The sequence below is a fragment of the Patiria miniata genome, unplaced genomic scaffold (genome assembly GCF_015706575.1).
Source record: "Patiria miniata isolate m_02_andy unplaced genomic scaffold, ASM1570657v1 HiC_scaffold_28, whole genome shotgun sequence".
Taxonomy (NCBI): domain Eukaryota; kingdom Metazoa; phylum Echinodermata; class Asteroidea; order Valvatida; family Asterinidae; genus Patiria; species Patiria miniata.
The window spans coordinates 3,960,878-3,979,843 of NW_024037067.1; the positions used below are offsets into that span (position 1 = coordinate 3,960,878).

The 18,966-nt window shown below is 38.8% G+C and overlaps 1 protein-coding gene across 3 annotated transcripts in view; it reads right to left on the reverse strand.

The window, feature by feature from the left end:
* Window positions 1–295: 295 nt before the first annotated feature.
* LOC119734790 (netrin-1-like) overlaps window positions 296–18,966 on the reverse strand; it is a 73,525-nt gene continuing 54,854 nt past the window's right edge. For all 3 annotated transcript variants that reach the window (XM_038208346.1, XM_038208348.1, XM_038208347.1), the window contains 3 exons: window positions 17,669–17,728; window positions 11,774–11,839; window positions 296–3,094 (listed from right to left, as the gene is read on the reverse strand). In XM_038208346.1, coding sequence (XP_038064274.1) covers window positions 2,775–3,094; window positions 11,774–11,839; window positions 17,669–17,728 — 446 coding nt within the window. In that variant the 3' untranslated portion in view covers window positions 296–2,774. The remainder of the gene's footprint in view (window positions 3,095–11,773; window positions 11,840–17,668; window positions 17,729–18,966) is intronic.

Here is an 18,966-nt window from a genome sequence, read left to right on the forward strand (position 1 = left end):
CTGTTCAAAAAGTTGGAAATGTACCAGTCTAGTCTTAGTCTTCAAATTGAAATCACTTTGCATCACTCTCAGGTGCAAAATGTTGAAGAAACGTCTCCTTTAAATGATGAATTGAGACCTCAAACTTGGCTGGTGAAATACTGAGGACCTTGTCTGCCTTATGAAAGTTTGGAGAATTTTGTCAGCTAAAGAGTGAGTCAAGTTGGCCTGAATTTGTTTTGCATGTTTTTCTGCACTCAAGGTCGTAGTCGGCATAGCACCCAAGGCCAGGAACATTAATACACATTCAGACACATTCAGTTTAATGTACAGTGTTTTATTAATATATGTCCAATTGGTGGGAAATTTTGCAAAAAAAAACATTTGTTTTGAATGAAGCACTAATACTGAGCAGGTACACTGAAGATAAATGAGTAGTATGTCGATGTGAATACGATGAATGTCCAAGATAATTATTTCAAAAGCTCAGCCTTTTCCTTGAAAAGTATTTCTGCAAAATGACACATCTTACCGGTTACCTTAAATGAGATGCATTTGGCTTAATATCAAAGTTACATTTATTCTTTGGTTTTGTTAATGAAGCGGCATATTTGGGTGATAACTTCATCTTGATACAACACTCTGTGAAGCTCACGTGGAAGAAAGTGGACGCAGTATTATATCATCCTCTTCCCAGCATTGTGAAACAATGTGTCAAAATTAGGAAACACCTAGGAATTAAATCCCAATTCCGTTTCACAATACATGTAAAAATTTGGTTTCATTAAAATAAGTTTTTCAATCAATTTGTGAACAATTCAAATAATTATGGGAGACGCTGTTCCGGTACATGGAGTATTGTGGTATAACGGAACCCAATTCTTTTTCTGCGAAAAGCAGACGAAAGTCACAATTTGATTAGGGCCTACCAGGTAATGTACCCGAGACTCAGGAATAAAAAGTTTCCAGAAAATTGAGGTGAAAAATATATATATCCGATGCTGTCCTGTGCATTAACGAGGTTAGCATTTGTTGCAATAATGACCAACCGATCTCCAACTTACAAAATCAGCAACTTTTTAAAAGTGCAATTTGGACACAAGCCCAATTTTGTAGCGCTGCTTAACAGGTGATTTTGTACTTACCGAGCCTCCATCTAGTTCATAGATACCGTAAGCAGTAAGCACAGCAAAAGCACGCTTAACCCCAGAGGAAAGCGTTGCTTAAATCAGTGACGCAACAATATAAATCTCCTTGGCGCGCAGCCATTAGCACGTCCACATTACGAAATGGTGCTTAAGCAGCAGCATTATTTTCTGCTGTAGTAAGCAGTAGTTTTTTTCGGCTAACTGTTAAGCAGTGCCATGATATTGGGTCCACGTCTTCATTCACAAAAAAACAAATTCAGTGTTGTAATACATGTATTTTTGATAAAGAAAATAAAATATATTTTTTGACACTAATCACTGGGAACATTTAACCATTACACCCATTGTCAGTGGTGCAGTTCTGTGAAGCTCAGAATACACAATTTATCAAAAGAAGACTAAATAGAGATGTACATGAATAATGTAGCTCGTTTTTAAGTCATTTTACATTATCTTAAAAAACCGAAGAATGCGAATGGAGGTAAATACACTATTGAATACAACATGTACACAGTTATTTTTTCTTTGTAAGAAAAAAATTACTGAAAAACCAGTCAGCAACATAGAAAAAGGAAAATATTAAAAGCAAGATATGAAAGATTAAATAAAAAAAATCTATATACAAACTGTGTTGTCTTTAAATAGATAGTGGTTTAATAAATGAAACCATTTTATTCATGGAAAAATCAAATACATGTCTATAAATGAATAAGGCATACAAAAAAACCTTGGAAGCGGGTGCACCAGACTAAACCGCGTATTATTTTCACAAGAAAACATGTCTGGTAGCATTTTAAACCATGATACTCAAGACGAAATAGGGAGAAAATATCAAGTCAGTCTCTACAACAGTAATATTAAACAACGCACAAAATAGTATACAGCTATGCATTTTTATATGATACAATTGTGCCGCCTTTATACAATGCCAATCAAATTGTTTAACTTTTTTTTCTCTAAAATATCTTATTTAAACAATTTCTCATTCAAAAACTATTCACATACCATTATATCAGCCTTTCTGTGTCCACCTATAACATTATCCCATACTGCTTTCAACAGAATGAAACTGATATCAAAGACGTCAGATTTTTGACCCAAATGTTACACAGAAATTTTTGACTTACTGCACCCTGTTTACGTGAACAGTTCATCAGCCATTTTTGAAAGATACAGGAAGCGTTTTTCAGGGTTGAATTATTTTCATTTATTATTTGGACTGCATTTTTATCAATGCCCATACCCCCCAAAAAAACTTCCCAAAAAATCGAGAAGATGCACTTTACCATTAACTGTAGTGAGAGGCCTCTAGTAAAATTAAAGTGTTGAAATGTTGTATGCATTTCTTTTTACAGAATAAGTTTTCTGCAAATCTGATGCCAACCTTAAGTTAACTTATTTTCATGTCCCCAAGAACACATCAAAGATAAACAAGGATAACACCGGATAGGTACCAGCCTACGTTTAACCATAGCCTCATTCTGAATCTGCTGGGTGGCATTTTCGGGAAAGCACGATATTTGCCTCATCAAACTAATCTATAAGGTTACCGTCAAATTTGGAAAAAGGACTTCCAAAACTGCCTCTTTATGGTGGACTAAGGGAAACAAATCAACAGAAACCGCCTCACTTTTATCTTTCCAAACACTAGCACTCGCCGGACCTCGCCTTCCGTCGGATTTTGCGCATCCGCCGGTTCCACTCGTCCTTCCACTGCAGCACGATGCTGTGCCTGTCGGCGTAAAGTCCGTCCTGGTCCTCGTTATCGTTGTTGTCGCCCAGGATCAGGTACTTCTTCCCCAGCCTGAGTTTGGGACACTTGCAGGTGAGGTCGTGGCGCGGCACGTACAGGAACTGGTCGCCGCGTCGGATGCGCTGGCTGCCGCGCTTGAACACCGACATGACGTTGATGGTGAATTTGACAAAGTCATTCCCCATCTCTCGGGAGAGAACGTGGGCTTGAATGACTGGAAAAATGAAAAGAATAAAGAAACACAATTAGTATATTTCTTTGCCTGGGAAACTGTTTAAAATAATGCACATTATTAAATGACAGCCAGGCAACGTGGAATTACTATCCTTAATTTCAAATCGGTACAAATTTTTTTTTAAGTTTGAAGTGGGAAGAATAAGTCCCTTTACAGCATTTTTTCAAATGTAAACGATGGCGCAGGATCAAAAAGTAGTAATGGATATTTTGTACCCAGTGTTTATCTCCCACATCTGTGTGTCAAAATCCAGTAAGAAATGAGCCTGTCTTTGTGATGTAATTGCGCAACCTCTAACCTTCCATTTATACATCACAAAATTTCATTCCGTCCGTGTTTTCTTAAGAGGTTAAAACCTGTGAAGATTAATTGGGGGCAACATCATTTGTTTTCAAAGCAGGTTCGGGACGTGTTGGGCCGTTGGTTTGTTTTCTGGTGGAAAATTCATTTTGAGAATGTCATCGACTTTTGTCGTTCCAAAAAAAAAGGAGTTCAAATTGTGATTTGGAAATTGAATACACCGATCAACCAATCAAAAATGTCCTTCTGAATTTCCTTAGTAACCACATGCACGGCAAGGATTGGTCTTTTAGTTGTATCAATGCTCGGATTGACCAATAGAATCCACCCTTACAAAGCTGTTGATTTGTGATCCTGTGAAGTGAAAAGTGGAGATGAAGTGTCTGTCAGCATAGGGTGTTTTGACTAAGGGCTCTCGCACCCAGTGTCAGAGGTTACGGCAGAACTAACAAATGTGGCAGCTGCGATTCAGCCACAAGTTTCGTCAAAAATAAGAGGACAAAATAGATTTGCCTTCAGGAATGGAACGTTATGAAGAAACCGCACAATGGTGCCATATCATTGAGCCTGTTTGAAATATATTTTTCACCCCCAATTACTTCACAAAAAAAAAAGCCTCGGTCTTTCTTTCTCAATGCTGTGTTGACGGCAAAAACTGAAGTCGTTCAATACTGTGACGGATAACCGTGTTTATGAAATGCCATACAAATAACAGGCTGGGGTTCTTAAACGCTAGCCCCCTTTTTTGTTGAGGTGTAGGGCCTAAGACTATTTGGCAACAGCCCCTGGTCATTCTGAGGGATTTCAAGCCACTTTGTTCCTTTCCCACACATATCTATGACAGCTTCGATTGTTCAAGCCCCCGTCTACTGCTTTCCATTTCTGATCCCCTAAACTATTACCAACACGGACTGGAACGCTGCAGATTTGTTCTTTCTTTGTACATGTATAATCTACTTTCATGGCTGGGCAAACAGAATTTTCCCCGTAACAGTTTCTTCAAACGATTACCAACCCGACCCATTTGCAGCCGAGAAACTCCAAAGTATTGGCATACATGTAGCTCAAATCTGATTGCAAAACTTAAGAAAATAACACAAGTCCCTTAATAGGTAAATCTTTAAATCTGATGTAAGGTTTTCTAAAAGTATGTAGAGTTTTCAAGCATAACACACTGGTACAGAAAGGGTTGTGGGTTCAAGTCCAGTTCAAGTTGTTTTTGCCCAAAATATGTAAAAGGTACATGGTGCTGTTTTAGAGTGTAGGGCCTATGTTGTTTTTTTCAGTAAAATAATTTTTTGGCATTGTACTAAAGTATTAGTACAATAACTGCCGATACAGATATGAAGCATTTGTTCAATTCTTTGCCTTTAATTCTACAAAAAGCCAAAACAGAGAAAACAAAAATCCACAGAGCCTGCTGAACAAGTTAAAGTCCACACATAAACAGACCCGATGCCTTAATGATCCGAGATTTGCAAGAATTAGTTCAGGAAAGGAACATTTTTTTGGGGGCGCCTGGTTAGCCACCCCAACCAGCCCCCTAAATCTGCCTTTCCTCACCAGGACATATTGTAATACATACACGTGTTTTGTGGGTCGGCGAGGAAATACGTATTTTACCTGCGACTTTTCCTTACCCGAGATTCTGAAAAGAGGCCATAATGGAACTATATAATATGAGTCATTTGTTATCCAACATGCCATAAGCGGCGCAGAGAGCCCCTTATCCCCCCAAACTTTCCCCAGATACCCCTTTACCTATATCCCACCTCCCTTCTTTCGATCCCCGCGAGTAACTCCCCTACATGTGCTTTGATTTTGTTTTCCTAAATAGGCCCGGCTTGTTCACATTTCACCCTGACTGTCTGGCCACGGCTTGAGTCATACATGTAAATCTAAGACTACAGGAGATGATGTGTATGCCCAGCAATCGATAACGTCTCTCACACGTAAAACGTACAACTTGAGTATAAGCATCTTAAAGATGAACCACAGACTTGAGGCATTTTACATTCACTGCACCTCAGGATGACTTGTAAAGCAAAACTTCAAATTATGAGTTTGAGAACTGATCAATATACGACCGTGGAGAGGGTACTTCAATTTTATATGTGTGGTGAGGACTTTTTCTTAGTGAGCCCCAAAGCATGTTTCCATACCGTTGCAAAATGCCAGACTTTGCAGGCGCGCTGCTGAACACATGTACATGAAATTGGAAAGCTGTGTAGCACGGCAACCTGGGGCAACAACTGATGAGTCAGTCTGCATCAGAAGAACCCAATACTTCTTTTTATTAAAAAGTCGATCGATAAAACTAAACAAGAACTAGGCCAGTGTTCTGGAATGCATGCGAGGGTAGATTTAGGGGTAGGTTGGGGTGGCTATCTCCCTTCCCGCTTATGAGCAAGTTTTAGTGGGGAAAAATTCCAAATTTCTCTGAAATAATAATGAAATACAATATTGCAATTCTAGATTCATTGCTTTGGGGTTTTGGTCTCTGTATGTACTCACTGACGCCCCTCTAATTCATGTATCCGTAACCTACTTTGGAAAATCCAGACTTCACTACCGGTACCTTTATAGCCGAACCCCTATAAAAACCTGTATTCGCACTGAGGTCCGTAATTAACCAAATGAAAGTTTCGACATGAATTTCCATGTCTGTAAGTACTGCAAAGACGGTTCCTCACCCAAAGACTCACTTTAGCAAAACTGGTCGCATTTATTATCCAAAAACAGCATGTTTGTCTTAATGTGTTGTTGGAAGCTTTGCAGAAGCGTTAAATTAGTGAAATTAGGTTGTTTGGGCGTACACCATTGAAAAATATCAGGCGAGATCTTTGGTTTTGTTTCCTATTCTTAATGCCATAGAGAGATACCGGTAGGTATATGGACTGCATTGGGTGTGCACCTTGAATAATGTGTAATGTACATCACTCCATGATCCATCTCGTTTGAGTTTGCTCATGTTCCTCACCGCCCATTCTTCAAAGAAAATTGCCCTGAGCTTTCCTCTATTAAGGACATCCCCTCCTCTGCCTAGAGGAAGTCTTACAAGATCCATATACTGTACATGCGGTTAGGCAAACATCACTAACACGAAATTGGATTTTCTGACTAGGAAATGCACGTTGGAATCCATTACACAACATACTGAATAGTTTTTGCAGATAAGGGATATGAAATTCATAGGGGCCTGGAAGAAAATAAAACCACTTTAATAAAAAGAATGGTCTAGTTTCCCTTGAGGGATATTTGTGGAGTGGCTTCCGTTCTCCAAAGTGGAAATGTCTGCACTTGAGGTATCAGTGACAGCAAGTCAGTCATGTGGAAGCGTTATTACTGATCGCTTTTAAATTAAATGACTGGTTAGTGGAATTGCAAGGTGGTCTGCTGGGAAAAATACATATATCATTAATCTGGAGAAAAAATATCTTCTGTATCCTGGGGGCCTGTGTGGATATGAGTAAGTAATGCACACTCTCTTGGGGTTAACGACCAAGCGAAGACGAGATGCTGGATTCGGGTTACTAATCTTAGTTATATAACAACTGTCATGATTGGACACTCTTGGGTATCCTAAGCCAGGATGCTCCAATCAAAATGTGGGTTATTAAAAAATTGAGGATTTGGAAGAGTCTAGAAGGAGCCAAGTCTTAGAAAAAACAGGCTTTGTGATTGGTTGCTTTGAGGCAAGGGATGCTATACTCCAATCACTAGCTGGAGGAGTTCAGCCTATGCGGGGAGTGAGAGCCCTGCTGATTGGTTGCTTGAGGCACACAAGGGCAATGCACTCCTTCTAGTGGGTGGGTTCTGGGTTTCACAAAAAACAAAACCCAGAGGGGAATGAACTCCATCTAGGCCTTAGTATAATTCTGACATGCTTTAAAAAAACATACTTCTGTCAATCAGCATTTCTAGTAAACTGTCCTATTTTTTAAAACCAGGCATGTGGGGACACTGTTCTCAATTGCTTTTTTTTATGGCCGTTTCTTGAATAAACATTGCCTGGATAATTTAGCCCCAAATTATTTACGGGGTCAAAAGGGAACGGCACCCATTTCCCAAAACTGTGCTCAAGTTGACTGTCAAAAGTTCAACCCAATAATTTCTAGCATTTCTTTGTTGACAAAATTTAACTACATCTTTATTACAGCCACATCAATATATACGATCACTCACTTATTTACTTTTTTACCTCTGGGACCCTAAATCCAATTTCAAATTTTAACTGGAGATTCCAATTTCCTAAACCCATTTTTGGCTTCTCTGAATTCCGACAACACCAGAATCTGAAACTTATTTTTTGAAAATGCTCCACATTTTCTAACAGTAATGACACTGTAATGTTTCTCCTGTTAGCAACTACCACACTTTTAGAGAAATTGCATCACTTTTTGTGTTTAGTTTTTCCTGAAAGTTTGTTCTGTCACATGCATAACCATGTTTTTAAAAAGTCTGCTCTTCAAATGAAAGTTAAATGGTATGAAAAAATAATCTGAACAACAGGCCAGATATTCTTTATGTTTCTTAAAAAAAAAAAAAAAAAATTGATAAATTAGGTGCCATTTTTGTTCACACAAATAGAAAACACTGCAAAATCTAAACTCATATCAAGACAACCAGATGGACATCTACAAACTTCTGTTTTGGTTTAAAGTAGCTATCCTATTTGCACTACAAACACCCTGTGTGATTAAGATCTGCCCACACTTTGTGAATTTGGAGCCTGTAAGTTACCGCCAGCTTTCCCCAGCCCCCAACAGCAAACACCGCAGAAAAAAAGGCTTCCTTTTCTGTTGTCAACTCGCATGAGCATCACCTATAGAACTGCAAAGAGCTTATCAGCGAGACTTTCTTCATGGGTTTCGCCGCAGTTCTAGCCCCGCACCTCTAGGCATAAACACTGCCCCAAACTTGCAAGTGTGCTGCGCCCACAAAAACTTTTGTGTTCTGACCAAAACGGGTTGTGATCCAATACAAGAGGACTCAGATTAAAACACCAAACCTTTGGACACACTCTTGAGGTTTTTTGTCCACTCTCAGGAAAAAGAAAAGAAAGAAAACAGTTGCGAAGTGTATTTCAGAAAAACACTGTTGCAGACACTAAATATTACCAGTGGCACAAAATTGTGGTAAGCCACTGGGTTTTTCTTTCATGGCCTTTTGTCGGAGTAAGATCTGACACTAAGAAGTTGTGACAATCTGGGAATGGTGCATTCCGACAATCTTGGGGTATAATTTTGAGTCAAGAACTCTCCCAGAAGCAAAAAGTAATATGCAGTATTTGATGATATTTTTCATACATGGGATTTTTTGGTGTCTTTCCGGTCAAAGTATGACAGGAAAAGAATAAATTGGTAAAAATAACTGTTCATGTAGCAGCAGGAGTCATGTAGATTTGGTTTTAAAATGAAGAGAATAGTTACAAATATAAATACCCATAAATAAATTGGCATTACAGTATTTGAAAGTCAAGTACAGTGCAAAGTTGTTCAGTCCAATTGAAATACACTGTACAATGTACATTAGAGAAACAAGTTTTATATTAAATACTGCAATGGTTGTGCAACCTACAATATTTTAAATTATGTATATCCGTGCTTTTTGGGTGTGGCATCTTGTCTTGAAACAAATTTCAATAGAATTGCTAGTTTCTTAGCATTGAATTATACCGGTATTTATGAGCTTTCAAATAAAAAAATCAGCAAACATGTTGATACAATTTTTGTTTCAAATTGAAAATGAGGAATGTCCTGTTTAAAATTCCAGCAGCAATAATGTGTAGCACAAAAAAGGAAATCCAATTTTTGGAAAATGGAAAATGAGTGAATTTAAATTTTTTTGAATTGTAATTAAAAACATTTGTTAGAAGGGAAATCAATCACATGAAATGTGTCAGCAGAACATGACACAGCTATTACAATTTTAAAATTTGACAGTCTAAAACTGAACTAGAGATTGATCTAAAAAAAAACAGTAGAAAACACATAGGGTCTGATTTCTAGCTACCCTGGCCAGTTAAAACTTTCTAGGGCTGTAATATTGGATACCCATAAACCCCCTGGGTGTTTGGTTTTTTATTACAAAACCCGCACGTTCTCCAGCGAGATATTGATCTAAGGAAACAGCGATAGCATCTCGCTGTCTCAACACGTTATTCCCTTGTGGCAACCTCACTCAATAAAACAAGGTGGAAAAAAGAGGTCTGGGCTTTCAGAAAGGAGACAGTCATTGATTTGTATAACTGTTTTTGTGATGCGTGCTCCATACATCATGAAACCTCAAAGACCCTTCAAACATTGGGTCCTTATTTTGCAAATCTCCGTACAATTCTAATATCGCCGCTTGTTTTTTTGGTGCTAGCCTTTATGAACTTGTAAAGTGATTTCATGCACCCGTTTCACACCTATTTGATTAAAATCTATTTTCGCATCAGCTTTTTCCAATTTGGCTAAAACTTTTGCAGATGTACGGAACCATTTTGTAATTGCTGTCATAAGTATTACACACTATAGTCCATGACTGAGCAGCTTTTTGAAGGACTTTCAATGAAGTAAAGATTTTGCAGCATCCTGGGCTGAAATATGACATTTTTGGTGACTCAATGTCCAAATTTATAACCAAATTTCCCAACATACCATGCTGTGTCCAAATGGGCTAAAAGTTTGAAAAATTTAAGCATGAAAGCTTATAAGTTTGAAATTTATAGCAAAACTCAATAAAACTGTGTTGCAAGAAGTCTTGCATTGGATCAAAATGATCCCTGCCCGAGCTTCAAAATGCGACACCGAAAAATGTGACGCCGCTGGCACATACGGAACACCATACTTTTGGTCATTTTTCAGGGACAGACAGACAGACAGACAGGCAGGCAGACAGACCGACCGACCACCAAGTGACATGTAGAAGCTCCTGCCAGAGCTTAAAAAACAAACCCGGGTCTTTCAGCTTCAAATTGAAGAAAAGATTAAGTGATAAAAGTTCTGAGGCTTTTGAAATATGAAATACGTGTCTGGCATTGAAAAATGAATGCCTTCCTGTAGCAATGCTTTTGGTCCTACACATACCTGCAAACACATGCTGGCGCTGTTATCGATCCCAATTTGTTAACACGCATTAATTTGAGAAAAGGAAACTTACTCAGAAAATTTCATGACTAATTTAGTTGAACAGGGTGTGTGAATCCGGGACAGAGAAAAAAAGGCCTCATCTATCAACCATTTATTACCCAGCCGGCTCAAAAATATGAAAAATCTTAACCAACAGTCTTTCCTGTGGAAACCTGGGTTATTTTGTGAAGTTTTTCGGAGCATCAGAGCGAAGTTGAAGGTCGTTATTAAGTGTGTAGATTCCTGTCAGCATCTAGAACCTTTTCGGTACCCCTCATGAAAAATTGTCATCAGTCATGATTTCCTAAAAACACCAAAACATGTCACTTTAAGGAAAGGCCCGTGCTGGGTTATATTATGCCAGATTCACCCCTCCGTAAGGTAACCATCCAAATATTTTAAGACCCGAAAAATTCAGAAACATTTTAAAATGCTGGAAAAAAAATCAAGGTGTACAGAAGACAATCAGGCATTATTTTCAGGAAAGGGAATCTTTGTCTAAAATTTGGAACCCTCAAAATTCATCGACATTTTGAAAATGCCTAGAAAGCTACAAGGATATTTTTTTACAAAGTTGGCCAACTTCGATTATACCCAATGTGCCCGTGTTGGTAAGTAAACAGGTGGTTGTGGGTTCGAGTCCAGCTTGTGATTTTTTTGCTTTTTGGCAAGCCCTCGCACAATGCTTAAAAAAAAAGGTCGGTGAGAGGTAAAACCCAGCAGGCATACATGATACACATAATAATATCCCCTCCCTCCCTGCCCCAACTCCACCGCAAAATTCTATCGCGAAAAAAGCTGTCTTTAATTTACGTCATTGTTTCAGGACCCAGTATGAAACAATCCTTTGTTATTTTGGGAAGGCCAAATTGATGGAGACAGGCAAAACGGGAACTGACTACCCCCAATTTCCCGTTCAGGTCCCCGAAGGTTGTCTGTTGCTAATTCAGCACAGGAAGGGGCTCTTGTTGTGTTCAAGAATGCTTGCACTTTTCAAAGCAGGCGATTCAAATTCTAGTTACATCGTATATGTGGTGACTTGAAGTTTGTAGTGTACATTTCAAATTATTCAATTTATTTGTTCATCATGTTGTAGAGAGTGGTGGCATCATGGTCTGGAGCATTTAACTCAACTTCTTGTGGGTAAATCTGCGGATTTGCAGGTTTGAGTCTAGCCTCGGGTTTGATTTGCATGTGTCCTTGGGCAAGACACTTTACCACAATTTTGAATTCTTGGACTCACCGTAATCTGTCCTGCAGTACCTCTTGTGGCTGATTTTGGTGCTCTTTGAACAGTCTGGACACTCATCTGTAACAAATATCACGGAACCAAGATTAACATTTCTACAAATTTAGTTCCAGTTCATGTAAAATTGAAGTAAAAATAAAGAAATCAGTGAAGTAAAAATCACTACTACATGTATCTATGCATTATGATCAACTTTCACCAAGTTTTGTATTTTATTACATGGACAAAATTTGATACAACCTCGCATAGCTCAAATTGCATGCCTGCCTGAAATGATAAAGATACCATTATCTTCAGAATTTACACCTTCAACGAAAATACTTGACACGGGTTACGAGTATTATTGGTATCGCGTCTTCATGTTATGCCCTTTCACAGTAATATATATAGCTTGTAATCTATAGCAAGGAATTTTTGACACATTGTAAATCTGTTTAAAAAAATGGGTCACTTAATTCAAAGTTCATCTGTCCGTGAATGAAAACAAACGATGCATTTGTAATATTACAACATGTTTCTGTACTGTTGACAACCTATGGTATGTTGCTGTCATATTGCATTACATCCATCAGGAACAATGGGGCTATTATTGATTAATTTATTAAGGTACATTTATTCCATTATTATTTCCCCCTTTTTTTTATTCAAAAGGTATGTGGACTGGTGCCAAATAAACACTTCACTGGAGTTGATTTATGTTTATTATAAAAATTGGATAAATATTTTATTCTTCCATCATATTATCTGTCATATTTGTTGAATCAGGCTCACAAAAAAATTAGAAATTGGCTCTCTGGCACTTTATCGGTCTTTTATTTATCAGATTTTGTAGAGAAAAGCTTAGTTTTATTGTTTCTACTGTTTCCTCTAAACACTTAGGATAATGAAGATATAACAACAAGGTTTTACAGCCTTCATATAAAAAATATGATAACGTTATTTGTAAATCATCCAGGCTGCGTGTGGTGTATCAAGGTTGGGGAGGGGATTGGTAGGGCTAAAAATGGGGAATGTTTTTAATAAAATTTCAATGTTCTAGTTCTGAGATTGCGAAGCTTTCATTCCCCCCCCCCCCCCAAGGCAAAATGTCCTAGGGTCATCACCCCACCCTGTTTTCATTGCTGGATATGCCTCTAATCCCTCAAATTGTCATGAGGAAACACAGCCCATGTATCCATGCACTTCTGTACATGTACAAGTTGTTTTTCGATGTATATTTAACGTGACCGAAAGGTCACTGCTAACTTTGAAAGCAACACTGCTAAATATTTGATGTCACATTACTCATGTTGCGTGCACCTACACCATCAATCATGTTAATTGCCTGAATGTACTCTACGAGCATTGCATGCATACCTCCAAAAACAATGGCCACATTATTGTCACATATCTCAACAACATCAGAATGTGACATACAAAAAACATGCACATAACCCCCTTTATATGACACCATTTTCTCAATAAATATTATCCAACGCCCCAATTTACACATTGACAGTTGACAGTATTGACTCAAGTTCCAAACAAATATTTTGCGGGAATAATTTTTGGGTCAAGGGCATCTGCTACCTTCCAGTATTTGTCAGAGGCAAATGCAAACGACAAAGATCTCATTTTTTTACAAATTACCTAAAAAAACAAACGCTTTAAAAATAAATTCTTCCCATTATAGCTATTGCCTAAAGCCTTTAATAGACACAAGACCAGTTCTCCACTTGTAAACTTTGAAGAATTTGTAGTGAATCAATTGAGTGGTCCATACATGTAGAAGCGAGTTTTCCCCCAGAATACACTGTTTATTTTGAAAGAAGTAAAAAATGAGTTATATACTAGCACCTCCGAGCTTACATTGGCTGACCTTTCGGTATGTACGAAGCTACAAGCATCAACGCTAAAGACATTACATCTTTAGGGTCTCATTTAGTGACACATCATTTTGTTCACTGGACAAAGCTTTGCTTCTCCAGGTGTGCCGCTCCTAAGGTCAGAGGTTATACAAGGTCGCAAGGGTCACCTTAGCTTCCTGTTTGAGGCCATATTTTTTCCTCGATACCCCCATCAATTTAACACATCTATCTCTGTCTTGAGTTTTAAACACTCGGTCTCTTTTTCCAGAACAGGTGTTGGGAAGCATGTCTGCTCATCAGGTGTGTATACTTTTATCCACCGCACCTTCGTGTCTCGTGGGTCAGGGTTTGAAAGGTCACGATGGGGTCAACTTAAACAATTTTTTGTTTACACTATGTACCGGCACCCAGTGTGGGAAATTTGTTTTGGAATTTTGCGATACAATTTTTTTGGCTTTAGCACGTCAACAGAACTGGGGGCCTATCTTGTTGAGTCTGATGAACTTGAAGATTCGCCAGGTAAAATGAAATTTCATCACGTGACACGTTCACAATATCCAACTTCATCTTTGTTGTCAGGCCAACCAAAACTGAGATGTTCATCATAGGAATATATATGTAATTCAGATGAAAAACATGTTTACATACTTTTTTTAAGGGGGGCACACACCTTCAATCTTTAACTGTGTCTTGAATTTAAATTAGCGAAGAAAAAGAGAGCAATTTTATATATAAACACCTGAATATCGATATCAATGGGTTGACCCGAGAGCAGAAAAATGTTATTTACATGTAAACACCAATACTTGCTATTCAGGATATTTCTGGTATGGGGAAACTATCTGCTGATGTTGTCCTACTTCTCATACTTCACCATTCTCATACCCAAAACCTTGTTTCCTTTTGACAAAGACAAAAAAATATACCCTTCTCTAAACACCAATAATTACACCTAACCTCATCTCAAACTTGCACCCCAAAAACTCTAGTTCCCTATTCATCAGTTCTCCCCTTCCCTCACTGGATACCAACTGCCCAGCTTGCGACCCTTTCCTAAACTTTCTGTGGAATCACTGACCCTCCATCAAAGAAATTCCTCTAAAACCAAAAAGACAAATTTCTATCCAGAGCAGTCTGTCAACATCTTGCACCCTAATCCTGGCCAACAAGTCTGACCCCTACATCTTCCTTCCTTTTCCAAACACAACCTCAAAAAATATCACAACTCTAAACTCCTCTCCCAGGGCCAGACCAAGAAAAGAATATGTTGTTGGTGTTGTGCAACCTGGACCAGGATTCATCATGCTGAAGACCCATAATAAGTGAACACAAATAGTATCATGGCAGACCATGGGCATAAGATGCTCAAGCAAGATAACAGTTCATAAGCCAAAGTTTTGAGGGCCCCCCCCCCCCCCATTAGACAAATCACTCAGATCATGAAGCTATCCCTCCATACTCATACAAGTTGTTCTAGCTTTATACTTATGATTTCTTGCCTTAACACCTGTCCTGAAACCAGATGTCCCATCCCACAGCAAGCAAACCCCCTAGCTTCCAATAGAGGGTTAATTTGCTGGCATTATGGGCCCGACCTTGCCAGAGACCTCTCTGGAGTTCAGCCCAAACTGTGCCACCTGAGTGATTTACGCCTTGCTGACACCTTAATTGTTTCTACTGGTCTGATGTCAGTAAGCACGGTTTCCCTATCTCTGGTATGATTTGCGGGGTGATAGGGAAACACCAATCTAAACTATTGTCAAGGGTTGGGCACGAAAACAAAAGCTATACTTCACTTTGAAGAAATTATATATTCAAGAGGCTGTTCAAGATTGATTGCTGGTCCCAGAGGCCAGCCTAATGTCCTCTCTGTACCTGACTGACTGACACTTGTGAGCCGGGCAGTGCTATCGTATAGGATTACCTAGTTAGGCCAAAGAATGTGCTTAATCCATCCCATTATGTGGATCAGATGCATGAAAAGACCTTCCAAGTTCCAGTGAATAACCATTTTGAATCCTTTCAATAGAGAATCAAAGTGAATACATCACGCGCACAATCATGTGTGCAAAAGACATTAGCGCATGATTCAGACCTTGAACCAACACGCGCGCGTACTTCTTTTGTTTGCACTACACTTCCTGGTTCAAAATGACGTCACACTTCGGTACTCTATAGAATACTGTGCACTCTGGGGCCGGCTTAACTAGGTTTATCTTGTCTTGTTTTGAAAGAACACTGAATTGTTAGTTTATCCATTGATCAATGGTTAAAAACAATAACAGTGCAATTTTAATTTCAAGCATTATACCAGTCTCATACTTCACTTTTATTTCCACCGCTCCTATCATTCTGTCTATGATCAAGAGAAAGATTTGGCTAGGATTCTGATTGAAATATGTCAGATCTTTCTCTTCCGATCTATCTTTTTCAAATAAAAGCAGTTCAGACTTCAGAGCACCTTTTTTATTGTATAAAAGTATAGGCCTACCATTTGAAGTTACACAATGCACTGAACTATCTGGCATGCTAAGTTTGCATTTCCCAATTTGATATCATTTGCTGCAATAATTCTCCCCAATCCCATAAATAAACCCCTTACAATCCTCCAGCAAAACAGGAAGGTCACACAATTATGTTCCATAATCCACAGCCTTAAATCTGTCACTCCTACAGCTGCCTAACACCAAGGCTAGGCAGCTAATGTACCAATCAGTGATAGGCTATTCCCTTGGGTCTAGCTGTATCTACAACCAGCCTACTTCAGATCTGTCATTTCTGTTCTTTTCTCCCTTTTCCCCCTCCTGGTTTTGTTTGATGCAAGGTCAAAAATCAAGATGTTATCTTTTCATTTCAGTGTGTTTAAAATTCAGGGTTATTTCTGCAGATTTTAACACCCTATCCAACGTGTATCACAAGAGATCGCCACAAGCTCACTTTGAATTCTAAGGATGAAAATTGTTTTTGGTTTTTAGAAGGTGAACTGTTTTTGAGAAATTCTTTTTGTTCAACAACTGTTGAATATTATTTTGGAAGGTTGGCATAGTTATGAAAAATGTTCCTTGCTTGAGCAGCAATTCATTCCAAATGTAAGACAACTAAATTCTGCAAAGGACATAGAAATTACATTAGGGATAAATGCCAAGCCCCCCCCCCAAAAAAAAACCCCTAAACTAATGTGTCGCAACAAAGGCAGGCACTGTGTACACCACCATCTTTTTCCTCCAATAGATTTGGTTAAAGTGGTCAGAAATAGCCTCAGATTGCACCACAGAGCATCTAGAATCCAAATTTTGTTCGGGGCCCTTCAGCGGGCCCGAACCCCAATTCTGACTCCATTGCCAGACTTTTTTTGTCCCCAAACAACCCACATATCTAAGGTTTTGTTCCCTTTTTAACAAAAACGCCCTTGGATAAATAATTATCTGGAAAAGTCAGGTATTGCATTCTCCTCATTGTAGTGTCAATATTGGAAGAGTATACGCAGAATTTCAAGTATGTGTTGTGACCAACACAGGCTTTGGCAAGCCTTTTTGTGGCACGTAGGAAAAGTACAAAATTCTCAACGACAAACACAAACAAGTTGTGAAGAGCTGACTGCTTGAATACGGAAAATTTCTGACAATAGAATCATTTCAAATTTGTGGCTGACACGCATTTACCAAATTTTAGGATCGCAAAAACGAATCGGCCAAAAATTACCTTGTTTCCACAGATTCGTTGGTCAGCAAAGTTGCACTTACAAATCTCAACCATTAGCATTTGTACTTCATTGTATACAATGTACTACACTGTATACATTGTACCACATTGTATACATTGTATACATTGTACCACCTTCCTGATACAGAATCCTAGATGAATCCATAAAACCATGCAGTGCTGGAGCAGTTTGTTAGGGCAGTACAGTTTGGGGCGGTAACAGGCAGGACAGTTTCGGGCGGTACAGGGACTAAATGGATTACAGTGTTTCTAATTTGCAGTAGATTCAGGGTTTTTATTTTGTTTGGGGGGGGGGGCCAATATGATATTTTATACTAACCTGGGGAAGGTTCCTCTGGCGGAGGGCTATTTGTGATGGAGTGTTCCGGTGGTGGAATTCCTGGGGAAAAAGATGGAAAAGAGGGTCACTAATGTGGACATCATAAGCCAGTTATTACAACTTGGCATGTAGTGTTTTTTTTTTATGTAAAATTTTAAAGATTTGTTATTCAAATGTTCAGTATTGTACAATTGATTGAATGATAGGTAATGATCTTTCAAGTAAATTAGAACAGTCGATCATGTTGGTAAAGAAAACACATGCTTCAAAATCCGAAGTATGATAAATCTATAACGGTTTGGTTCTCTGCCCTGTTTACTGTGAAGAATACTTTGCATCATCCTGATAAACAAGATAATTTAATCAACGAGATCACATAAAAGAAGCATAATGTTTTCATTGATATCTAGACAGTTCTTAATACGGCAGAGGTACATTGTTAACCTCAAGTTTCAAAACAGTTGAGTCATTCAAAAGAAGACGTAAAATTTTGCAAAAAGTGTAACCCTCAAACTCCCCACCCAAACCTCCCCTTTCCCCAAAATTTCCCATGGGATAAACCTTCAAACATAGATCTTGTCAAGTGTGAAAGTGAGAATTTCTGATTTCCTTTGCACAATTTTCGAACCCTTCTGGGGAACATGAATCATACATATTTTTTTCGGGAGCTGAAGAGTGCTTAATTGAGAAACTAGTCAAGCAAAACTGGTTCCCTTACGGGGTACCAACTGGCTGCACCGGGCAAGGGCCGCGGGGATGGCGAAAAAGAAAATGGGGGCGGGAAAAACATCTGCCGAGCGCTGATAGGATTTGGAAAGGGAATCGCTCGAATGCCCCGCAGCAATTATCACACTAAAGGTATCCCTGATTGCTGTTTCTTCAAAAGCTGAGTCTCAGGTGACTGAAGGTTTTTCTTTAACCACGGTTTCTCTGCTTTCAAGAGTGCGTGCCTTGTCTGTTTTGCTGGTCTGCAAAACGGAGACAAAAACATCTGCTGGACAGTGAAAGGTTTTGGCAAGAAAATCTCTCCAATATCCTGCAGCAATACATCAGGCAGTTGATGTGTTCGCAAAGCTACTTTGGCAAATATCTCTGGGTCCCCCCCCCCTCCTTTTTTTTCTCTCAGGAATCGAAATCCAGCGTCTCGGGGATTAAAATCGGGGAAAACTTATCAGGACACGAGTCTCGTTTTGCGGATGAGACACCTCGGCACTAATGGAATTTTGCTGGAGTGCATTCCTGAGAATTGATTTTTCCTCTTTTTTTTTAAATTGTGACTCAGTATTCATAAGTCAGAG